We start from the raw sequence: 24,172 nt of genomic DNA, 5'->3' as shown, positions 1-24,172 counted from the left end.
GCTTTGAAGTCGTGATAGAAGCAGGCAGACGCCCCGCGAAGTGTATGAGGGTTGACACTCAAACGCCAAGATAATAAGAGCGAGTGATAGCGACATCGTTTTCACATCCGAACTCTAAGAGAATTAATAAAGCTGGGAATGCCTGCCCGCCGGGGTCGCTTGTTCTTCATACTTTTTCTGACCGCAAGTGGTTACTCAAATACCGAATTCCTCCACTTTGATATCCGGGTGAAAGTTACACGACTGTTAATTGCTACTTAATTGGTGATAATGTTGGTTGCGGAGATTCCATTTCTTCGAGGGGTCACGGAAAAGGTAACTGGTAGATAGCCAATGGTATATTAATTAGGGGTTCATCATTATTTATTCATCTTACAGGAGGGATGATGCCAGAGAACGTTTATAAGAGGAGCAGGAGATAGATGCTGATAAATTAGACAGAAAAGGAAAATTGTTCGTAGTGCGTTTTGTCTAAGGTTGGTTAATCGCGACTGTATCTACATTTCAGGGTCGGGTCCGAAATTCCGTACAATTTGCCTTTACTGGGAATCGAACCCTGGACTCCTTGATTGCAAGACAAAAGTGAGTAAACCTCTCATTTGCATATAAATACATACACTTCATTTTTACGACCAACTTTCCAAACAAATATGCATTAATGGAGGAAATGCATTCTTTGAATGAATTACCAGGTCAAAAGCTGGTTATTTGTGAGTTCACAATAGACAACAAATCATTTTTCTGAGGCCAAGTGGACAACAAAACACACTGTTAGTTCCTTAAAGACTCGTGCCTAACATTTGTTCTCCTTTTGGTTCTGACGATCTTGACAGATTTGCAGCTTCTTGCATGCAGTTTCGGCATTGACACTCCAGTGTTTCCAATTCAACATTGCTTCCTTTTATAAGGGGTGAGGCTGCTCTTTCGATCTTGTGTGTAGCAACCTGCCTATTACGAGAATCCGTCAGCTAGCTTTTGAAACTTTTGCCTTTCCTGGCAGAGACTCTGTGACCGCTTTAGTAGCAACTGCTGCGCCACCTGACACCTAAGGATTAGACCAAGCCTCCACATAGGGAACGAGGATTAGGCGTTTCATTCTCAACGCTTTTCTCCTGCTTGCTTTTTCACGGGGCAGAGGCGGGAGATAGTTACACCCGTTTCAACATGCAAATTCGCCAGGTTCTGTACTGAATTTGTAATAGAGGATTACCTCTCCAGCTACGTTCCAATGCCTTTCCCCTTCCCCCCGAAAGCGCTTCTTTTATTTGGGAGGAAAAGTCTGCGATTCCTTCCATGTATGAAATTATACCCCTGTTAGGTCCCTGTTTGCACAGACTACTGGTAAATGTGCCATCCCGTCGCACATGATTGACCGCATTATTTTATCTCAAAATGACAATTTATAGGGCTCTGTAGGTAAGTTGCTTCATTTGCTTCACTTCTAGGTTCGTCACCTAACAAAGTTTAACAAACGTTTGCAATAAATCCAAGTTTTAACATTATATTCAGAAATTTGCTTACGTCACACACGGCAGCATTTTCTGATATTATGAAAGTCCCATCGAGACAAAGAATTATATTAATCCTTTCTTGATTTTCAGAAGATTATGCCATGAATTCTATTCTTATTTTTTTTAGATACATCGACATTTATAGCAGTGTATCTTCATAAACTCTAACGGTTTCAGATAGAATTTGGCATTTGCCTCAGTTGTTTTTAAATGTGTCCCTCTTGTCTCGAGAGGGGCAATGTTATCAAGGTTTTCACCTTTAAACTAAAAACAAAACTTGGAGATGTTTGGGGATCTGGACGACTAAATAACCTTCAATATTTTTCTCGTCCTACAGCCTAAATTTTTATTCATAAGCTCTTAAGTATTATCATCGGGGCAAACCCTTCGAACCGGCCATGCGAAATATAGAGTAAACCAAACTTAGCACCCCCCTCCCTCTTCACTTCCAAGCCCCTCGCACAACTACCTCACTGTCTGAAAGGACTGATTTATCTACCCCGTTCTCATATCGCATCTCCTCATATCAGAGTCATTTGTTTACCCCTCTTCTTCGGCATTTCTTAGAAAATCTCCGTACTTTTCCGTATGGAACCAACATTCGCCGTCTTGAAAGTAAAGAATGCCTCCTTACCTGTCATAGCTTGCTGATGGCTATGCACTTTGTGTGGATAGCTGTGGTTCTCTCGGCCAAGACATACATGCCCTTACAATATTACCTGGTATATTTGCCAGGCACCTAAGCACGATTTTGATGTCTTTCTAGAACATAATTTGTACAGTTTAGAGTGACTTTTCAGTTCTGTTATAAATTAGAATTTAGTTTTATTGAACGTACGTTTTTGTGTTGATTTGTTATTCTAAGTCTACTTTAGGCACTTAAAGGCTAATCTGAACTGAACCTAGATTTAAAGTGAGAGCCAAACCACTTTGCCATGTGCCTCACCGGGTATCAAACCAGGGATTATAAGGCAAATGTAAGTGTTGGATATTATAGTCATTCAAAATAATGCCTATAGTAATCTATTGATGAGAAGTTTACAAATATGCAAACGTATTGTTTAGCACTGTCATAGTAATAGGAGTAGAAAGTCACAAGAAGTCGACTGTCCCATTATTGCATATTACAATTCCTTCATAAAGTTTTCCTCGTAATTTTAAGAGGAAATGATCAAAGGGTAGCGGGTTCGATAGCTGGTGGAGGCAGATAGTGGTTCGGACCCCACTTTAAACTGCAGGTCCAGTCCCGATTAGTCTATCTATGCATAAAGTGAACTTAAAACAAAAACTTAGAACTATATGTGATTGTGATCAGAGGTTTAACAATTACAGAGTTTCTGAAGATTTTTGATTAATAGGTCTCAACAAAGGGTCGTCTTCTTCTTTGTGATGTCCCATAGTTTGGGGCTAACAAGACAAATTTCACCCCAATTTAATGATGCCTCTTCTCGCTTCTGAACTAATTGTTCACAACTTTCAATCAAGTTCTGCGGATGTTAAAAATGTAAGGAAAACGAGGAAAGAAAGATGGTTGGAGGAGAACAGGAAGGAGAGTGGGACAATAGTCCTCAAGAACAAATCTAAGAAAGTCCAGGACGAAAAAAAAAGTATCAATTTGTAGACTTCTTTTTCTCCGTCTCCAGGGGAGAGTTTGGAAAAAGTCATTACTGTTGGAATAACGTCTCAACTTTTTATCTCTCTTGGTCTTCTACAGATGAGGCGTACGTGGGAGCTTATTATCTGAAACTGTCGTCAGAGGGAGTTCTCAATCGCTAATCATAAACAAGGAACCAGATAAAGATAACAGAAGGATCCGTTGGCCATGAAACAACCAGTTGCTCCCCTGCGTCTCTCTTCTTGCCTTATTGTTATTTCTCTATAAGAGAGAGAGAGAGAGAGAGAGAGAGAGAGAGAAGAAGAAGAAACACTGAAGAGGAAAAAAAAGTTTCTGTGTTTCTCCTTACTCTATCGTCTTGATTAGCATCGTTTGTCTCGCTTGTCACTTTCTTTAGCTCCATCTGTCTTGCGTGTTCGACTTGGCCGTTTGTGGAAAGCCTGAAACTTGGTTCCATAATTTCAGCTGCACTTCCTAGCAGAAGAATATGCACCAATACATTTTGAGGATAAAATATCCACAGGGTAATAATTTTAATAAAACATTAATTTGTCTATCGATATGACTAATTACGAAAGTACAAATGATACAAAGATAATTTATTGATTTATTTTAATTTACTTCGCTTTTTTTGCCAATTTTGACTACTCGCAAAGATGAGGATGAATGGTGATGAGACGAATGAGGTGAAGGCACAATCACTCACACATACGGAAAACACACAACAAAGTTCCATAGAGGAATATACTGGCCATATGTCCAGACGCCAGAGCCTCACTAGTATGTTAAAAGCAGTCTAGGCTGTACTACATGGAAGTGTTTTTGACATTTGGGTGTCTCTAGGAAAAGGTCACCCCTTACATCAAATGCAAATTAATTATGATATGAACGATACTCATCAATTCGTTAAAATCTATAAGCAGTAAACCTGAGGATTCAAGATTAGTACCTATTGAGAATATCGCGGTTATGTAACTCGTTTATACATGTATCTGTATATTACTTGCGTGTGTGTGTGGGTTTTTACACAATAATTCCAATAGATCTCCTTTACACCGCGTTGATTAAAAGCACGCATCCACGTGAAATGCATATTTTAATCTTGATTAAATTTACAAGTTGACAGCAGTTGTTCACATAAAAGTCTTACATCAAACTCACATAAGTACTCGATCCAGATACATTGATCGGTAGGCGTGATAAGTCGGAAGACTGGAACTTTTCTCATAGTTTTTTCTACAGCCAGTGACATACAATGTGATTTCTTAGGGCCTCTCCGATGGCACAGTGGTAGCGTCGTCGCCTTGTAATCAAGATATCCCGGGTTCGATACCCGGTGGAGCCACATAGTGGTTCGGATCCCACTTTAAACTGTAGGTCCAGTCCCGATTAGCCATACTGTGTATAAAGTGGACTTAAAAACACCAAATCAATCAATCAAATCAACAAAGTGATTTCTTCGCAAACAATTGTCAAATTTTTAGTGTTTACCAAAGACGGTGGGGACCAAGACTCCTCTACCGACCTCGAGAAGTATCGTATCTAACTGTCGTGATAGTTTATCAGCAGCCCAACAGATGCCTCTAACTTAGGTGTTGTTCTTTCATCATTCAAATACGTTGCTAATGTATGTTAATGACTGTTATATTAAGATATTTGTTGGTAACTGTTTCGAAAGAGATTTTAAGCACAAAAATGTAATACATAAATTGTCGATCTACCTTGCCTGTTAATATACAACGTAAGCGCAGCTGTCCTGCGGCAGTCCTGTCTCGACTCTCCCCTATGCACCATTTTGAAGAAAAAGTATCAACCAATCACATTTTAAAGGATAGAGTCAATCGGAAGCAGCATCCTGCGTAAAGGTTACCATAAGTAACACCACTGCATATGTGATACGCTTCGATAACCAAGGCGTCTTGTTTCCTCCGTCTACCTTGGTGTTAAGCTGGCACTGACGATATCAGTAATTAGCAATTTTACTTGTCTTCATAAATATTCTTTCGTTTTCTATCTTATGGGGCTCACGGGTAGCAAAATTGTTACGCTTTCGCCTTTTGTGTGAGCGGTCGCAGGTTCGATTCCTGGAGGGGTAGGATAAATTTTCGTTACATTACCCAGTATCGTGAGGACAATTGGGAAGCTACTTGAAAAGAAACAGTATCGGGTTCCTGTTTGGAAAACCAGAAAACAGCGGCGATGGGACCACGAGTCAGCGGCTTGGCAGGTCCTGGCGCTCAGAGGGTTGTTGCTGCGTGGAGTTTAGTTGTACTTTGTGAAATCCACAATTCCTCAGCTGTTCTTGATAAGTAATACTTCATTGCAAAATTCACTACTACCCTGGTGACATCATGAGTATGTCGTTGTGTTTGTTCCTTTATACATTTGATTAGATCATCATTCATCCTCATCGTTGCGATGTTAAGATGTAGAAGAGAGAATGGACAGTCACACAGAAACACCTGAATATGTTATGTATGATAGAAATTGATACCAATGGAAATAATGCATGGGTTGCTTTATCATATACGAGATGCATTCGACGATGGGCTTAAAGCTTATAAATTCGAATGCGGTTTTCTTCTGCCGTGGTAAAATTGAAGCAGCTACCTTGGAAAACCAAGATGGAGGGATACAGAAGCTAATTGCATACGTAATTAGCATTGCGGTGGCCTACTTTCTGCAAGAAGAGCAAATATACATGAACAAGTGAAGCCGAAGAGAAAAAGAAGAACAGTTTTTTTTTTTATCCGCTCCATTAATTCTGAAGCAACCACACCTTTAGGAAAGCCAACTTTAATTGGCCCGGAATTCAGGGGGGCAAACCAATCCCCTTCCACCTCCTGTTCATCTTCATCAACCATCTTAGCCTCGATGGCCGTGCCGGTAAGCAAGCGAAAAAAAGAGGAAGAGAGAGACAGAGACTCTGTGTGGATAAACCCAAGTAACCACACAATCTTTTAATAGGATCTCAAACCCGAATAACAAGAGGACACATAATGACAATAAATCCTCACAGATTCCGTTTGCTTGATAAATGTGGTTGGAGACGAGAAGGCGAGATAAGCCTCTGGGAAGTAAGATGGCTGCATCCTTATCAGCATCCCTTTCGGTTGGGTGTCCTCAACTTTTATGAGGTAAGGCAGGCAAAGGAGAATGTAGTACAAAAAGATGTGGGTAACAAAGAAAGAAGGGTGGGGTCGGCTGAAGGGTGCGTTATCTTGCCGGCTGGAAAATGTATACGGTGTTGTCTTGTTTTAGAGGTTCTCTTGATACGGGCGTACGTGTCATGTACACTGTAAAAAAAAATACACTTTCTGCACACTTTTGGAACACTTCCTAGAAACTACTTTTGATCACTTCTTGTACACATTAAATGTGCACAAGAAGTGCTTCAATAGTGTACACGAAGTGCTAAAAAGTGTACAAAAAGTGCAGCAAAAGAAGTGTACAGGAAGTGTGCAAGAAGTACTTCCAATATAAAGGTATCCCAAAAGTGTGTAAGAAGTGTGCTGCAGAAACTACTTTTGATCACTTCTGGTACACTTTACACATTTGGAACACTTGTGAAAATACTTGAGCGACACTTCTTGCACACATGAGATATATCGCAATTCAGTACTCATACTTAGTTTCTAGAATAAAAATACAGTTCACTCACATTTAACTTGACAATTGAAGGAGGAAAAAGCAACAACTTTCAACTGTGAACCTTAAATTTTATGAGATGCGTGTTTTGTTTTTCTGCGACACACGTACCTTCTACTTATATAGTCCAGAATCAAAAAGGTTGCTCATGGGAGATTCACTTTTATTCACTGCAGTACATTTTCTTCTTTAATTTGTATCTTAGATGTTCACATATTTTTCGAAGAGTGTTAAAGCACAATTTTTCACTATGATTACAATCGAACGTATCATTATTTGTTGTACAAAAACTTATGTTTCTTGTACACATTTTGACAGAACCATCTAGCGGCCGGTGTAGGAACAACCAGCCCCCCGAAGTTAACGATCTGTTTTGGTGTGCTTTAAAGATGAATAGTTCGATTTAAGAAAATCTATTAATTTCCTCGGAACATTCAACTTTATCCTTCTTCAATTTTAATGAGATTTATCCAATTATCAAATTGGTACATTAAACAAGAAAGTATTGATAGTTTCATGATGCAATGCGATTTCCATGTGTTCTAGGAAAAAAATAGTTATATTTTGTTATTGTTTAATGTTGCTTGCTTTCAAGTGTGTTACTGCTTTATATAATGAAATTGATTTATGTTCATAAGATATTCATTTGTCAAAAAAGTATAAAATAACAATCGATATGACCAACAACACAAAATGAAATCATGTGCTACAAAAGTGTACAAGAAGTGTACACTTACTTTAAACAAAAGTGTACAGAAAGCGTTGAAGAAGTGCACACAGCTTTGAATGTGTCCCCAAAGTGTGCAACAAGTGTACAAAATTTCGTCATTTCGGGTCGCACACATCTAGAACACTTTAAGTACACTTTTGCAACACCTTCAGTACACATCTTGTGCATATTATATGCAAGAAAGTGTACCAAAAGTGTACAAGAAGTGTATTTTTTTTTACAGTGTATATCCTAACGAAAAATACATACCAAGACGTCTCTTTTCAACTGTTAGTTATATCCGCTGCGATCTTGCCATCGGAGGTTCCAGGTTCGAATCGGTATGGGTGCGAGCGTTTTTTTGTGAATGCCCCTTATCAATTTCATCTAATCTTCACTGGTATCGTCGTGATTAATCTAAAGAGGTAGGAAATTACATAAAATAACGTGAATACGCTGCAGCTCAGTCGTTAGGTCTTCTGACTACCATGCGAGAGGCCCGTGTTCGATCTCCGGCGCTCACCCAGTGTAGTAGCAGGAAACTCTGTGCAGTAAAGGCGAGCAGGGGCGTGGTGCTTCGGCCGTGATCAAGAAAGTGTGAGGCACTAACTCCATACCGCTATACGTCATCATGGCGTGGTGCAAAGCACAGGGGACCACTTTACTTTTACTTTTTTACAATTCAACTACTACAAAGAAGGAAACAGTGATTGATGCTGCGTGTATTCCCAGTATTATAAATTCAAGATTATCTTTAATTGACACAAAGTTCAGGTCTGTATTGTTTTGATACTTTTCGCGTATAACTTCCACGAAAATTCATTTATATAAACCTAACACACTGCGGAAAATTATTTTACCAGGTAAATCCGTCGACTTTCCCGTAAACTGGCCCAACTCTGCATTTAATCTTCCATTAGTACCCATATTTAGAATGACTTAAGTGAACGCTATCAGTTAAGCGATAACTAAATATAATATTTATATCAGATGATTACTTCCTGAGAAAGGAAGGGGAAGCTAATTGCAGAAACTTCATATGAGTGTGGATCAAATGGAAACCTCTAAATTCCAAAAGTAAGATATGGCGGACTCTGTAAAGCTCAAATTTTCAGAACGTATCCTCAAGGCTGTATCACTAATCAAGCAAGCTTCAAAACTCCGTTTTGTCATTTTAAAGATGGCGACTCCGATACACTTGCACCATGGACGAGCGGTGGTCTCTTTGCCTTCTAGAAGCCTAAAACCTATAAAAAAAATTCGGCAATGACGCTGTAAATGCATAGATACAGCACCATCAAACATACGAATGGAAGACGAACTGCGAAAATGACATCACTTCGGGAGCAGATGAGTGGAGAGACTTCGGCATTGGCTTACATGTGACTGGACGCACATCCAGCAGTTAATTCTATGATTTGGCTTATTTTACTCTGGTTTTCTGACACTCTTGTCTAATCGCGAGAATGAGGATGAGTGATGATATGTTTCAATTGATGAAGGGATACCCTTGCGTCATAGCGCGTTATGCTAAGCATTCCGCCATTTTAGCCCAAAGTTAATTTATCCTGAGGCTACCAACCACTTTGGCAGCACTTGAAAAAATACGTAGATCAAAAATATACTGTGCAGGTAAATGTTGATGTGGTGGAAAGTTACAGGCAAAATCTGCAAGTAAAATTAAGAAAATATTAAGGTTTTCAGATAATTCCACTAAGAATGGAAGATATATATTTTTCAGGTAGTTTAATTTTAGCCCCCAATGATAATATCTATATCGGGTCGTAAATTGATTGCAGTGCACAAACAAGCTTACATATGTGTATGTGCGTGTGGGGGTGCGTTTGTGTGTGTGTGTGTTACAGCAAAAATACAGTCGTCTCAGCTACAGCATAACTCCAACAACTCATAAGGTCTCGAAAAAACACACCTTACGTCAAAGCAAAAGAATGAAGCAGAATATATCTTTCAAATATGATAGCAGCAAGATGCTATCCTCTGCTGTAAGTAAAATAAGAGGCCTAATCTAACCGTCCAAAAGGCTCTCCCGCAGCTAAAGCTGATAAGCTGAAAGAAAGGGCTAATGAAATGTCAAGAAAAACTCTGCGGAAAGGTACAAGATAGTAAACAGGTCAAAATTAATTACCGGTAGAACATTTTCAACAATTCGGCTGGAAACTCGAGTGAGGTATCGGTATAATATACTGGCTGGTGCTCCCAGGGTTTTTGGTGCAATTTTTCATATTTCTTGGCGTTATCTAAACGCAGACAACACGCTTGTTAAGATGATTTGTGGATTATGGGGCGTACTCGGTAGCGGAAGCTGAGAAATAAATTGTTCACATTTTGTGGACAGCCAGTGGTCCGTCAGCTTATTTTGATCGCAGCGATAAAATCCCAAACCTTTCCAATAGTGTTTAAACCCCCAACGAGTTTTGTTACCTCTGGTGGAAAATTCCTTAAGTATTTGTGACCTTATAAGGTATACGACAACTTGGAGATATAAATATTCAACCATTTACCAAATGATATAAAAGCAGAAAGTATGACAAGTTTCAAAAACAAATTAAAGAAACTATTAGTTAATCAGGAATATTATAGCGTTAGTGAATATCTAGATTGTAAATTATAGAAAATTTGTAATTATATATTTTTTATATCAACTGTACTGAACCCTCCAAATACCAATGTATATGGTTTATATGGAGTAATAAAATTGAACTTCAACGCAATATTACCGTGTTGGAAGAAGAATCACTTTCGTGCGTAGCCTATAATTCTTGCTTCTTTTATCCATAATTTTGGTCTTTCAAATGCTTCTTTACGGAGAATCAAAGCATAAGAGCTTATTTGGTAGCCAATGGGTAAGAATTAATGGGTTTCTTTGTGTTTCTTTGTTTTACTTTGCTTTTCTGACACTTTTGGCTAATCGCGAAGAGAGGGGTAATTGTGATAAAATGAAATGGGCGATGAGCTCAGACGCCAGAGCATCGTTAGTCTGCAAAACACTGTAAAAAAAATCCCGTAATTTTACGGTGACCTCACCGGCAGCTCGGGCGCCAGTGGCGTCACCGTAAAATAACGGTGAAATAGCCGTAAATATAAAGTGTTTTTCACCGTATTACGACAAAAATTTCACCGTTCACCTATGGTGAAAATACTGTATAAATGAACATTTTCACCGTATTACTACAAAAATTTCACTGTTTACCTACGGTGAAAATACTGTATAAATGAACATACTTTTACCGTATTACCACAAGATTTTCACCGCTGTGTCTGTGGTGAAGTCACCGTAAATGAACAGTTTTTTACCCATATTACCACAGGATTTTAGCTGTTGCTCCAATAGTGAAATCAACGTAAAATCAAACATTTTACACTGTATTAACACACGATTTTCAATGTTTAACCTGTAATGAAGCAGGGGCTTGTGGTACCATATGATGTTAATATGATCCCATTTCACACGAATATGTAATAATAATATTTAAAAGCTCCATTGTGATATTACATTACATATGTAAGTTCTAACCTGCAATACGAAGTAGCCTGTTTGTAGCATTAAGCACCCTTACAATTGTGGATTCCTATTGAATTATAGGTACAGGCCAATTTAAATATGCTCATTGCATATATTAATCGAAGTGAAGGATGCCATCGCCTTCCCAGGGCTCAAACAAACATCCCAACATTTCCACTTTCAAACCATAACTATTGAAATCAACTGCTAAAATATGTAAACATATTTAAATATTCCATCACTTCTGGAACTTCCATCAGGAAAATATGTAATTTATTAACGAGAAATTGTAGGTTTAGAACTAGTTTATGGAAAATTTCAGTGGTCTATCTGAGCCGTAAGAGGTGAATACGAGATCCTTTTTTTAATTGTAGGAATTTAATATTTTCCACTGCAAATAGTGGGTTTCATGTACTTTATCAACTGTATTTCAGTCAGGCATTTCAACATTGAAGGACACTGTATAACCCCCATCTTCCCTACCCTCCAACACTGTTGCATAATCTAAGCGGTTTTTTTTTTTATCTTGAGCTAAACAACCCGTAATCATTAACACACATGGTTTTACCCAAAAAGGAATAGCAAAATATATGGCACATTGCGAAATGTAACCGATTCAAACTTTTTTGGATGACTTCAGTCAGCCATTTCATGCATAAGTTGAATTAACTGTAGAGTACAGTTTACAATTAATCCAGACACCATGAGCTGAGAAGTTTTTTTTGTTTTTTTTTTGCGGTATGTCGCCTGGCCAGAGTCCTGCATCAAATAAGTCCACGATGAGTAGGCTGTAAGCATTGACAAAGAGGCAAACGTGAACAGAGAATAGCATCATCATCACTTCTGGACGGAGAACCAGCACAACTGAAAACTAACCACAAAAACATTCTAAATGCAGTAGAATCATGGTGTCTGATTTTGGAAACACTTACCCTTTGATACTATATGCAGGAAGCAACAATACATGAAACATTCTGGGAGAACATCTGAAAAACCTACACAAGCACAGCTTATCATGGCTCTCCTTAGTGCATGCTACACCGCAAAATAAACAGTACTTGCATCATATTACTATAAGATTTTTGCCATGTCTGTAATGTGAAGTCACCATAAAAATGAAGTCTGACTGTATTAGTACAGGATTGCTCATGGCCCTATACAAATAATATTGCAACTATATAAGTATATCATAGTCTAAGCAACAGCAATATCACATTATCAATTGTTCAGTTATTTTTCCATGGTGGCAGATACTTAAGGAAAATATTTTACCATACACCTAATCCTGTAAATATTGTACCTACGTAATGTAATGTACAACTGTATTAAACACCATAGTTTTATTTTCTTGACTGCTCACAATTCATTTTTTGGGCCTCTCCGATGGTGAAGTGGTAGCGTCGTTGCCATGTAATCAAGGGATTCCAGGTTCGATACCCGGTGGAGGCACAAAGGGGTTCGGATCCCACTTTAAACTGTAGGTCAGTCCCGATTAGCCTTACTGTGCATAAAGTGGACTTAAAACACAAACTCAACCAACAAACAATGAATTTTTCATACAAATTTTGGCTATTCGCAAAAATGAAAATAGAGAATAAGTGATGAAGTTGATGAAAAAAAAGCTTCCAAATAAAATCCATCACAGTCCAGAACTTAAACCTAGGAATTTTCACGGTGAGATTAAAAGCTGACCACATAACTTTCTCTGCAACCACAGAGTCAGCTCATACAATTTAACAATGTTGGAAATGTGCACTCTTGTTGCCTGTGAAGTTCAGTTCTTGTGACTATATATATATATGAGGAATAGTTGTAAAGTAAATTTGATATTGAATGCATAACAGGTAAATATTACACAATTTTATTCTGTTATAATCCATTAAAAATAAAAAATATCAACTTCAGAATGAATAAATGTAAGTTACTTGACCAAAAGTTAAGTAGAGTAGAATAACATGCACACAATTTTTGTGGAATAATAAACACTAGTCACAATTAATTAATTATATTGACAACAATTATTTACAACTTTATATTCATAGGGACAGCTTGCATTTATAGTGCAAATTTTATGGTCGAAAAGTTTAGTTGTATGATAAGTGTATGGCCAACTAGATGGTCCACTCGAAGTCAGCTAATGCATTTAGCAGTGTCAACAATTTTGCATGCGTAGTACTGCAATACTTCCTCCCTTTTGTGGACTTTGAACCCTTATCTGGGTTAATCATCAGCAAACATCTGGAAGACAAGAAAAAGCAGTCATCATATGTATGTATGTAAACCACTCTGTTATAAAGTGTTATTTCAAACAGAAGCAAGCATATTATGGTTGCAGACCTGTTCCCTGGGCTGAATATTTAATGATAATAAGAAAAAGTATTCTTAACACAAAAATGTAATGTATGTTTGTTATGAAATGTTGGTTCCAACTGAGAGGACATGTACATCATAAAGTGTCTTGTAAGGGCTTATGTCAGTTGCAACCTTGCAACATGTAAGACAAGGAAGTGCTAGTTGACAAACACTTCTTTATTACTAAATGCATAAACTAAACTACTGGTAAATGGTCATCTCTCATAGTTTCTTCCAATTGTTACAGATATTCTGAGTAGAGTATCATTTCTGCAGTAAGCATTAATCAATTAATTAAAAATATCCTCACAATAACTCCCTTCCAAAATTTGGAAGTATTATGGATCATTGGATTTAAGGGCCACAATTCACTCATCTTAGTGTGAAAACGTGTTTGCACCGAGGAAGTCAAAATCAAGTAAAATCATGAAATGGTGCTATTTTACAGTGTTCATTATGAAACATTAATTTAAGTTATGTTTCAATTCAGCAATCATTTATTTCTAGTGATTTGACAAATTGATTAGTCAATGCAGAAAACAAAGTTAACAATTGCCTAAGCATGAAAACATTATTTTCAGAGAAAAATGCAGGACTCGAATCTGGGTCCCTGGCATATCATGCCATTGCTCTACCACTGAACTACCGAGCCAGCCTGGCCTCACCTGATTTTTCGCTATCACTGGTTTACCTGTGTGGAATCGTCTCTGTTTACAGTGGTAGAGCAATGGCACGGTACGCCAGAGACCCAGGTTTGTGTGAAAATGTCTACGTAGTACATCTCCTGTGTGTGCATAATCTTCAATATTTTCATGTGTCTCATAAAATCAATTCTTGTCCACTGTTATCCAATGGTGGAAGCAAGTTCAAACACATTCTGCATTCTAAGCCTGTAGAAGCTGAATCTGAATGGAGAGAAGGCAATCAAGTTCAAGCATTTTTAACAAAGCAATATAGGGTGAATGGAGGTAGGGCCACACAATATCTACAGGGTGACTGGTAATTAGATGTATTCCCTGAAAGGGGTTAAAGTAGACAAAATTTGCAATAAATTTGACCATATGATACCCCGTTCAAAAATTAGTAGTTTTCGAGATAATCGAATTTCAATTGTTTTTTTAAAAAAATGACAATTTTCCACATAAAAAGATGAATTGAGAAAACACTGCTCATTGTATGGAACTTATTTCAGAGTTTTCTGATAGCTAACAAATAAGTGGTTCGTTGAAAAAAAGTTTTTCCCAAATAACAATCACATGTAAGTACCGGGTGGGTCTAAACTTACAAGTGATGATGAAAAAATGCACTCTTAGTTTACTTGGCAACGTATTAATAACAAAAATGGTATGACACGAAGCGTACAAATTACTTAAATTACTTCCTTGTGGCATCTGCTATCCAACAAGGTACAAATGTTGCTAACGTTCACATTTGTGTACAAGAAATAATACTTCATTCATCTTCATGTGAACGGAATCAATGAACAATACAATTAAAGAACATTACACGTCTTGCTCAAAGTGGGCACCTCCGTTACGAATGCAGGCACGCAGGTTTTTACGGACATTTGGTCTCTTAACTCGTGATGTGATGGTGTCCTTGATGTGTTGACCAGCTGTTCAGATTCTCTCCTTGAGCTCTTCTTGCGAGTTTACCGGTGTCTTGTCATGTGGCTCCAAATGTAAAAGTCGAAAGCCTTCAAATCGGGGGATCGAGCCGGCCAGGGAATCGGGCCGCCTCGGCCAATCCATTTCTTTGGGTAATTTTCATCCAGCCAATGTCGCACGCCCAGGCAGAAGTATGGATGGGCGTAATCAACAATCATTTGATCGAGCCATTTTTCCTGCCCCAAATCTTAAATGGGATCACTTATGAACATTTTTTGAGGAACAGGATGGCAATGTTGTTGGAGGATGTGCCTCTAGCTACAAGACGTGACATGATTTATCAGCATGATGACTGCCCAGCTCGATCCCACGATCGATTTGACGCCTTGCGACTTTTACATTTGGAGCCACATGACAAGACACCGGTAAACTCGCAAGAAGAGTTCAGGGAGAGGATCTGAACAGCTGGTCAACACATCAAGGACACCATCACATCACAAGTTAAGAGACCAAATGTCCGTAAAAACCTGCGTGCCTGCATTCGTAACGGAGGTGCCCACTTTGAGCAAGACGTGTAATGTTCTTTAATTGTATTGTTCATTGATTCCGTTCACATGAAGATGAATGAAGTATTATTTCTTGTACACAAATGTGAACGTTAGGAGCATTTGTACCTTGTTGGATAGCAGATGCCACAAGGAAGTAATTTAAGTAATTTGTACGCTTCGTGTCATACCATTTTTGTTATTAATACGTTGCCAAGCAAACTAAGAGCGCTTTTTTTTATCATCACTTGTAAGTTTAGACCCACCCGGTACTTACATGTGATTGTTATTTGGGAAAAACCTTTTTTTCAACGAACCACTTATTTGTTAGCTATCAGAAAACTCTGAAATATGTTCCATACAATGAGCAGTTTTTTCTCAATTCATCTTTTTATGTGGAAAATTGTCATTTTTTAAAAAAACAATTGAAATTCGATTTTCTCAAAAACCACTAATTTTCGAACGGGGTATCATATGGTCAAATTTATTGCAAATTGTCTCTACTTTAACCCCTTTCAGGGAATACATCTAATTACCAGTCACCCTGTATATTGGTCATGGTGGAGATGAGTGAACAACAATCAACCACTCTGGATGCCTTTCCTTGTCAGGGATTCCTCCAATTACCCATTGATTGGAAGCTGGATGAGTCTTGCAACCATTTTATGCAGGGCCACTGTGATAAAATTCTCACCTGAGATCACTCATTCCAAGAATCTACCCCGGGTCTCAAGCATGAGAGTCTGATGTTCTAACAATGACACCATAGCAGTATTAAATAAAATATAATTTCATCCAATTAAAGAAAGGTGAGTTGGATAGTTATAATCTTTGCCTATGTTGAAAGTAGTTCTAGTTCAGTCTCTTACTAGAAAGCCAAATGACACAGGTGATGGGATTCAATGTGATGAGACCTGACAAAATATTATAAAAAATTGATCTGATTTTAGTGCCTTTTTAAAAAAGATTGTTTAAAAATTAATTTTTTATCATCATGATTAAAAAGTAACCATGTTAGTGGTGCAATTGCACTAAGATGCTTCTCTATGACTGCTCTACAAAAACTAACAGATCAACATTATAATCACATATAATTTTTACCTTTGAACAAACTCCAACGTTAATGATCCCTCCAAAGGATATTTGATGTTGAAGCAGTAATACACTGCCAAAAGCACACATAGTCCATCTGAAAAACTGCTAAGTCCATTCACTGCCAACATTTTGTCAAGGGAAACCGAATATGTTCTTCCATTTAACATATTTTCTCATAAAATTCTAATAATAATAATATTAATGAGCATCTTGGAAGAATTAATCACATGTCACCATTTAGCACTTTAGCTTAGCATTTGCAGATCTGTGGAAAATTTTTAAAATACCAGAAAGCAGATACCATTAGGAAATTTTATCAGAATGATGAACAAAGAAACAAATATGCTGTGGTATGTTTCTGAGGTACACATATCTGATCCAAAAATTTCACTGAATTGTTTTATGAAGAAAGCTTCACTTCACATGATTCACTACTAAGAAGGCAACAGGATCAGAACAATGGTCAATGTATGAATGATAATAATATAAATAATATATGAATATAAAGGTGTTGGAGGCAGGCTTTTCTGAAACCAAGTACTAAACAGCATTATCACAGTATGACATGCCACATATGAAGTTTCTCTCATGTACACGTTTAAATGAATTTTCCCTCTTTTTAACAATGTATAAGACAGTACCCACTATGCAATTACGAATGTATATGAAGGTGAGGTATGTACTTTCATACAAGTTCAACATTCTAAGGGTTACCTATGCATCAAGCATCACATATCTGTTTGCAACAATCGTCGGAATTGTTATCGGTATTTTTGTGTGACTTTAAAATCAATCACTGTACAGTTTCTCTCTTCCTTTGCGAGAATAAAAAAAATTGTCTCTCTGGCAAGATAAATTTGTACTATGCTGAAAACTTAGTTATCACCCAGTGAAAATACTTCCATATAATTATGATTATTTTACATTTCACCACAATCCATTTCCCTTCATAGCAATAACATCACATTATTATTATTATTATTACTAGAGCCGAGATAGACTAGCTGATCGATTTCAAATTTTTGGGTGCTTTTGGTAGTCATTTAGCACCTTTCAGATGTACTTCACTGGGCTCATTGACCATTTCAATGATTTTTCCCTGAGAAGTTTACTTTTTTCAAATTCCCTGAGATTTTCAAATTTTACCAGGTTTTCCAGATGTGTGGGAACCCTGTATCAGCTAGTACATCAAAGTAAAGCTCAAACTCTTGGTGGTCCCGGGTTTGATACCCGGTGGAAGCACATAGTGTTTCGGATTCCACTTTAAACTGTAGGTCCAGTTCCGATTAGACTTACTGTGCATAAAGTGTACTTAAAACACACACTCAACTCAAACTCTTGGTAATAACAAAAAAAAGGGAGAGAAGGTGAAACAGAACACAATCTTACCAAATGATATCAAACATGGAGTGCTGGGTAGGTTTTCTAATCTTTCCACTTCAGTAACTGTTGCTGTGCGCTGAAAGATAATAGGAAAACTATATTAGGCAGTGAATTCAATAACAAATTGTGTGTACAATATGAAGAAGATATTGTTGCCTTACACAAGGTGGCCACTGTATGAACCATACAAGTTCAGGTTTTCAAGGAAAATTTTCCAAAAATAAGGTCAAAATTGTATCAAGAGTAATTTGCTGCAAATTAATTTTCATGTTTTACACTAAATAGAAATCAAAATTTGCCTCCCCTCCCCCTTAGGTATAAATGTAGAAGTATGGAACATGGGAAAGGAACTAATCAAAGTAGGGGGCAATTCATTTGCTTCCCCTCCGAAACTGTCATCTCTTGACACAAATAATAAAATATACCTTTAACCTATTTCAGAAATTTTGCTGCCAGGGGTCCTGGGTTCGAATTCTGGCCTGGGCATGGATGTTTGTGAGTCAGTTCATCAATTTCATCATCATCATCCCCATCTTCACAAATTAGCCCAAAGTGGCACGAGAAGCAGAGTAAAATAAAGCAAATCAATCACGCAATTCAGCAATTTTCCTTTACGCAGCATGGTATTTAATAACTTGTGAAGCATGTAAGTGTGGGATAAAGTTTACGAACATTGCTGTTTGTCAACTTTCTTTTGACATTTACTTGAAGTCACATGTAAATCTAATGTGGTACATTGTAACCACAATGGCAACTTAGAGGTACGTAAATGATGCTTGTGATGCATTATTACAGAATAGGAAAAGGGAGAAATCAGAGAAATTATGTTGAATCTGATTGGATTCTATGCAAAAACAAGAAAGCCTAATTAAGTTCATCACTCATTCAAATTAACACAATTAACGCAGAGAAAATGTAAATCCATTAATTTGCATCTATAACACACATATGTTCTTAGGTTTAAAGACAAGAAAGATAAATCACTTACCTCAGAAACCAAAAAAAGGCTGGCTTCCTTCTCCTTAAAATAGGCCTGGACAAGGAGAATAACACAGGCCACGTCTGGTTCATTGCCCTCACTTTCCTTGTAATCATCCATCACCCTAAGGCAATTTTTAATGCTGCAGTACTTTGGGTCCTTGGAAATATTTCTCATGAAGGAAATTATTCTAGAACCTTTTTTATTGAGAGATTCTAGCATAGTCTTCTTCATCGATATTCCCATAAGATGTACAAAATGATTGCACATGCCATCCATGGTAAACAGGAATGGCCAATCATCCACCAATTCACTAATTACTTTTCCATAATTGATCTCCTTCCTTTGTGTGGCATATGTTTTGCCCATCAAAAGTGTGACCACTTCATGATTTACCTCATCTGGTCGAACCGATGACATGCTCTTCAATTCGTACTTTTTCTCTGTTTGAGATTTTTCATTCTCTTCAAAAAGCAAATCAGGCTGCCACTGGAGACAACCATACATGTCAGTTGCCTCCCTGGTTTTATCACTTTCCTCTACTGACCTCTTTCTTTTCATTCTTGGGCCTGGGTTTCCCCTGCTTACATTTTCCACTCTGTTAACTAATTGTAACACTATGGAGTCGTAGCCTGTTCCAACAACTTCTCCATCAATAAGATCTCTGAGAGACTCTGGATAAGATCCTACAATTTTCTTTGCCACCACAACTAAAGATTTCTTGAAAGGCCTTGGGCATATTTCCTGAATGGAAGCTACAACTGTTCTAACCATTTGAAGCCTTAGACTAGGTGATGGCCTTCTTCCAGCTTTCAATGCTGTAAGGAGAGCAGATGGCATTTTTGCCCATGGAATGGAAAATTCCTCTGCCCAGTTTGGGTTAGTGTTAAACACAGCTTTTATCTGAGACTCTGGTAGCTGTGAGGTTGTTAGTACAGCTTTTATCTGAGGCTCTGGTAGCTGTGAGGATTTTAGTAATTCCTGGGTGGTTGTTAATTCCCGAGTCCCACTTCCATTTCCTGTAATGAAAGTTCAAACAAAGATTTCCTAGTGTTAATAACATTATGTTATCACATGACAGAACTACTTAATAGACGTTAACAAAAAAAAAGTGTGGGAAATTTAAGTACTGTATATTGACATTTTTTCATGACTGGGTTTTCAACGTTCAATTAATCTTTCTGTTGACAATAGTTACCAGTTGGAGATAATCACCAGTCTTAACCAGGAGCAGGTTTTCCAATGTTGAAGCGATTAAGTTGAATTAGGAAATCAATCTGCACACCACTTCTTAGTATAGTTTCAAACCAAATTGTTCGCAGTACAGCCTGTGTTTAAATCATCAAAATGCAGAACTGCATGTGCATATGCACCCGTCACTCTTAAGAGCACGTTCTTTTATTGGAAAAAAATTGAGCAATGGCTGATCGTCCACTTCATATGAGCATTAAATTAATTGAGGAAAGCAGGTATCACAAATTTGGCAAATTAATTTAAGGAAAGCAAGTATTACAAACTTGATTTTCTTAATAAAGGGCAAATCTCAAGTATGCAACACTGTTACAGAGCTCAAGAGTACATACATTCTTACAGAAGTGCAGAGATATTGAAAATGAAAATATTAGTTCCTGCCTCTTCATGTAAACTCTATTAATGTGTAGAAGTTTTACATGCCATTTGACTGCATGCTTTGTACTATCTCTGTGCAGGTTTGTTGAGAGAAAAACAAAACATTTAGCAACCATGCTATGTAGGCCAACTTCTAAAAATGTGAAGGTACAAAGAGGAACAATACTTTAAAAACTTACTGATAGATTTTTTCTAAGGTAAGACCACTCAACAATAAAGCATGAAATGAATGGGACATGTGGAAAGAATAATTGAAACACAATGTGCTCCACAAGGTGCTGTTTTTAACTAATGCACCATATGTCCACTAGGATATTGAGTGCCTGACAGATTGAATATCATTAATCACAAATTCTCCAACAGACACAGAAAATACTGGCAACAACGCTGCTTAATTTCTCTGTTTACATGGGCATTGTTTGACCTCTACCGAACAAAACAAGTCTTCTATGCCTCTTGAACTTTAATGATTCATATCTTGTTTTATCTGACTGTGAAATTTTCAAATGTGAAACTTTAATTGTTCCATGTTGCTTAAGAACTTCCAGCTAAGCTGGTAATTGCAAGAAGGGATAAGGTTTAAAGCAATCACCTCCATACGTCCAGTTAAGAGCTAACTGTACCCTGAAAAATGAAAATTTTCACAAACTCCCAGCTTCATGCAAACCTGAACCTTCATCTTACATTGAAAACTGGCCCCAGTTGGCTTCAAATAGCAGTTAATTATTGTAACTAATATGATAATAGTTTCCACACAAAACGGTAAAAAAATTAATAGTAAGTGGCCAAAGCATAGTGCTAATCACATGGCCTCATATGGTACAGTGCAATGTACAGGTGATACTTAACTTACTTTCATTCCTCAAATGTAGTAATATATTACAAAAAATTGCAAGTTTAATATTTAAAAAAAATCAAATCTGAAGTTGTGGAAATTTCATGTTTACAGAAGATCATCACTGGAAAGAATGGTTTTACGACACACAGTATCTATGAAAAACACCAACCATGGCAATATTTCTGAACCCAAAATGGCCTCCACTTGCACACATACATTATTAGAAAACAACGCTGGATTATTTTGAACTAAAAAAATATATTAAATTGGCAACTTACTAAACATCACGAAATTCTCAAAATAGCCCAGCAACTATTGCACTCAGTGGTGATAAAAAGGTGTTGATTGTTACCATTTATCTGAGGTTAAACGTTGACCAAAATGGAAACAAGTTTATTTTGCAGTTCAATTAATGTTGATGTTCATTGGGATGCAGTGTTTGAACCTTCTGTTTCCAACCAAAAATGGAAACATGATGTGTCGTGGATGCATGGTAAAATTCATACCGGGAGCCCCACAAACCATTGATTGATAGCCCCACGAAATGTGAAGCCCCGCAAACCATTGACGGATAGCCCCAAAATCCATTCAAGGAGAACTCCACGAACCATTTCTGGCAAGGTTAGGTTAGGCAAGCATAGTTAAAATTTTGTTCGTAAAACAATTTGAAGCCCCAAAAACCATTCACAGATAGCCCCACAAACCATTGACAGATATCCCCCAAAACAATTCACGGATAGCCCCACAAACCATTTCTGGCAAGGTTAGGTTAGGCAAGCATAGTTAAAATTTTGTTCGTAAAACAATGTGAAGCCCCAAAAACCATTCACAGATAACCCCACAAACCATTGACGGATATCCCCCAAAACAATTCACGGATAGCCCCACAAACCATTTCTGGCAAGGTTAGGTTAGGCAAGCATAGTTAAAATTTTGTTCGTAAAACAATGTGAAGCCCCACAAACCATTCACGGATAGCCCCACGTAAAATGCAAAAAAGTTTAGAAAAAAATTACGTTACATCAGCTTTGTTCACAGGTATTTCTTGGGTTCCGAAGGTTGAAGCACTGCATAACGAATGAAAATCGACAAAACACAAGCACAACGTGCAAATATCTAGGAAGGTGTACGTGCCATACTGTGTGATACGCAAGCGAGACAGCGCAAATAAAAAAGTACTTGTAATGTGAAAAATTGACATTACTTTCAAGAAAAAGAATGTTCTACGAAGCAAATAGCTAAGTACGAATGCCAAAAATTGACGAAACGAAGAAGTTACAGGTGTCCTGGGAATAGTATATTTTTACCCAAAATTATCTAGTTATCTGAATGCGTGTATATACCAGTGGTTCCCAAAGTGTGCACTATGGTGCCATGGCTGACTTACAGGGGCACCACAAAATGTTCCAATATTATCAGTAAAATGATCCTTGTCAGTCTCACATGATTTTAGCACTGTTTTCTTTACATATAAAATGCATCCATATTTGAAATGTGTCTTTAATTTTTAACTTGAGGAAAGCAACCTAACCACACTACCAGAGCATTGCAAGTGTTAGATAGGCCTACAATCTGCCTTTGATGCCGTGGAAAAATCTTGAAACACAAAGGGTACCGTGAAACAAAAAGTTTAGGAACCACTGGTGTATACTATGAAGGTACATTTAATAAGTTTACTAAAATAGGAGGATAATGCTCAGAAGAAGTTGGTATTTTTGCAACTACTGCATATGTATAGCTATGAACTCCAACGTTGAAAAAAGCGTATTTTAATTGTAGATATGATTATCTTTTGACACTAGAGAGATGAACGAAAAGTGTGGAACGTAATGCATTTTGATTGATTTGAAACACTTGGGGGGGGGGGGGAGCAGAAAAATGCCACCACCCACCCAAAATGGAAAAAATCTCAATTTTTTTTTAAAAAAAGAAAAGTTTTTTCCTAACCATTCCAACTCTAATCAGAAAGCTACCTATAGATTATGCAGTGTTATTTTTATAAAAGAAAATAATTTGTATTTCCTTACCTTGAGATTTCCAAGCAGCCAATAACTTCCGCACCTGAATAGGTTTCAGAACTTCTCTCAAATCTTCATTCTCCACAAATGCCAAGTCACCCTCACTACTAACTCCAATATCTTCTAATTTTTTTAGAACATCCAGCACCACTGTGTCATTCAAGTTTGGCAGGTCATTCATGATTTTTTGTTTTATGCAATCCATGGTACACTACACACAAAAAAAGAAGTTTTTTCTGCTGCTGAAGTCATCACAAACATGTTAAATGATCATATAGTACATACATTGTGCTCAACAAAAATGCCAATCTTAGTTTTCACTGGTTTCATACTTCACTGAATGGTGCAAAGAAATGTACAAACTGTTTTTAACTTCATACGCACTCAAGGGATGGTAATCAAGTAATTCACAATATGGTACACAAACTAGGCAATCATCATTTACAAGTGTATACAAGCCTAGATTCTGTACATAGCTTGAATTATATCTTTCCAGCAGGAAGTTCACTTGGAGGGCACTATCAAGGATTACAAATATTATTTTGCCAAAGATCAATGCACTTTCACATCTCTCAACCACCACATACATTCCCTTTCTATATTCAGTTCCTTTCACCAACACTTTTGATGATACATTGAGCGGCTGGGCATCACTCAATACAGAAATTGCATCTCTGATTGCATTGCTATGCAGTGTTGGTTGAAATTCTTCGGAATTTT

At 37.4% G+C, this 24,172-nt stretch overlaps 1 protein-coding gene across 1 annotated transcript; it reads right to left on the bottom strand.

The window, feature by feature from the left end:
- Positions 1-13,226: 13,226 nt before the first annotated feature.
- LOC145985615 (uncharacterized) lies at positions 13,227-23,633 on the bottom strand. Its single transcript, XM_083119685.1, has 3 exons — positions 23,462-23,633; positions 18,977-19,986; positions 13,227-13,244 (listed from the first exon to the last, which is right to left on the bottom strand). The coding sequence occupies exons 1-3, from the start codon at positions 23,631-23,633 to the stop codon at positions 13,227-13,229; spliced, it is 1,200 nt and encodes a 399-aa protein (XP_082975811.1).
- Positions 23,634-24,172: the final 539 nt, after the last annotated feature.

Source organism: Lepisma saccharinum, chromosome 3 (assembly GCF_977018435.1).
Source record: "Lepisma saccharinum chromosome 3, izLepSacc3.1, whole genome shotgun sequence".
NCBI classification, from domain to species: domain Eukaryota; kingdom Metazoa; phylum Arthropoda; class Insecta; order Zygentoma; family Lepismatidae; genus Lepisma; species Lepisma saccharinum.
This window is presented reverse-complemented; position numbering and strand designations above follow the sequence as displayed.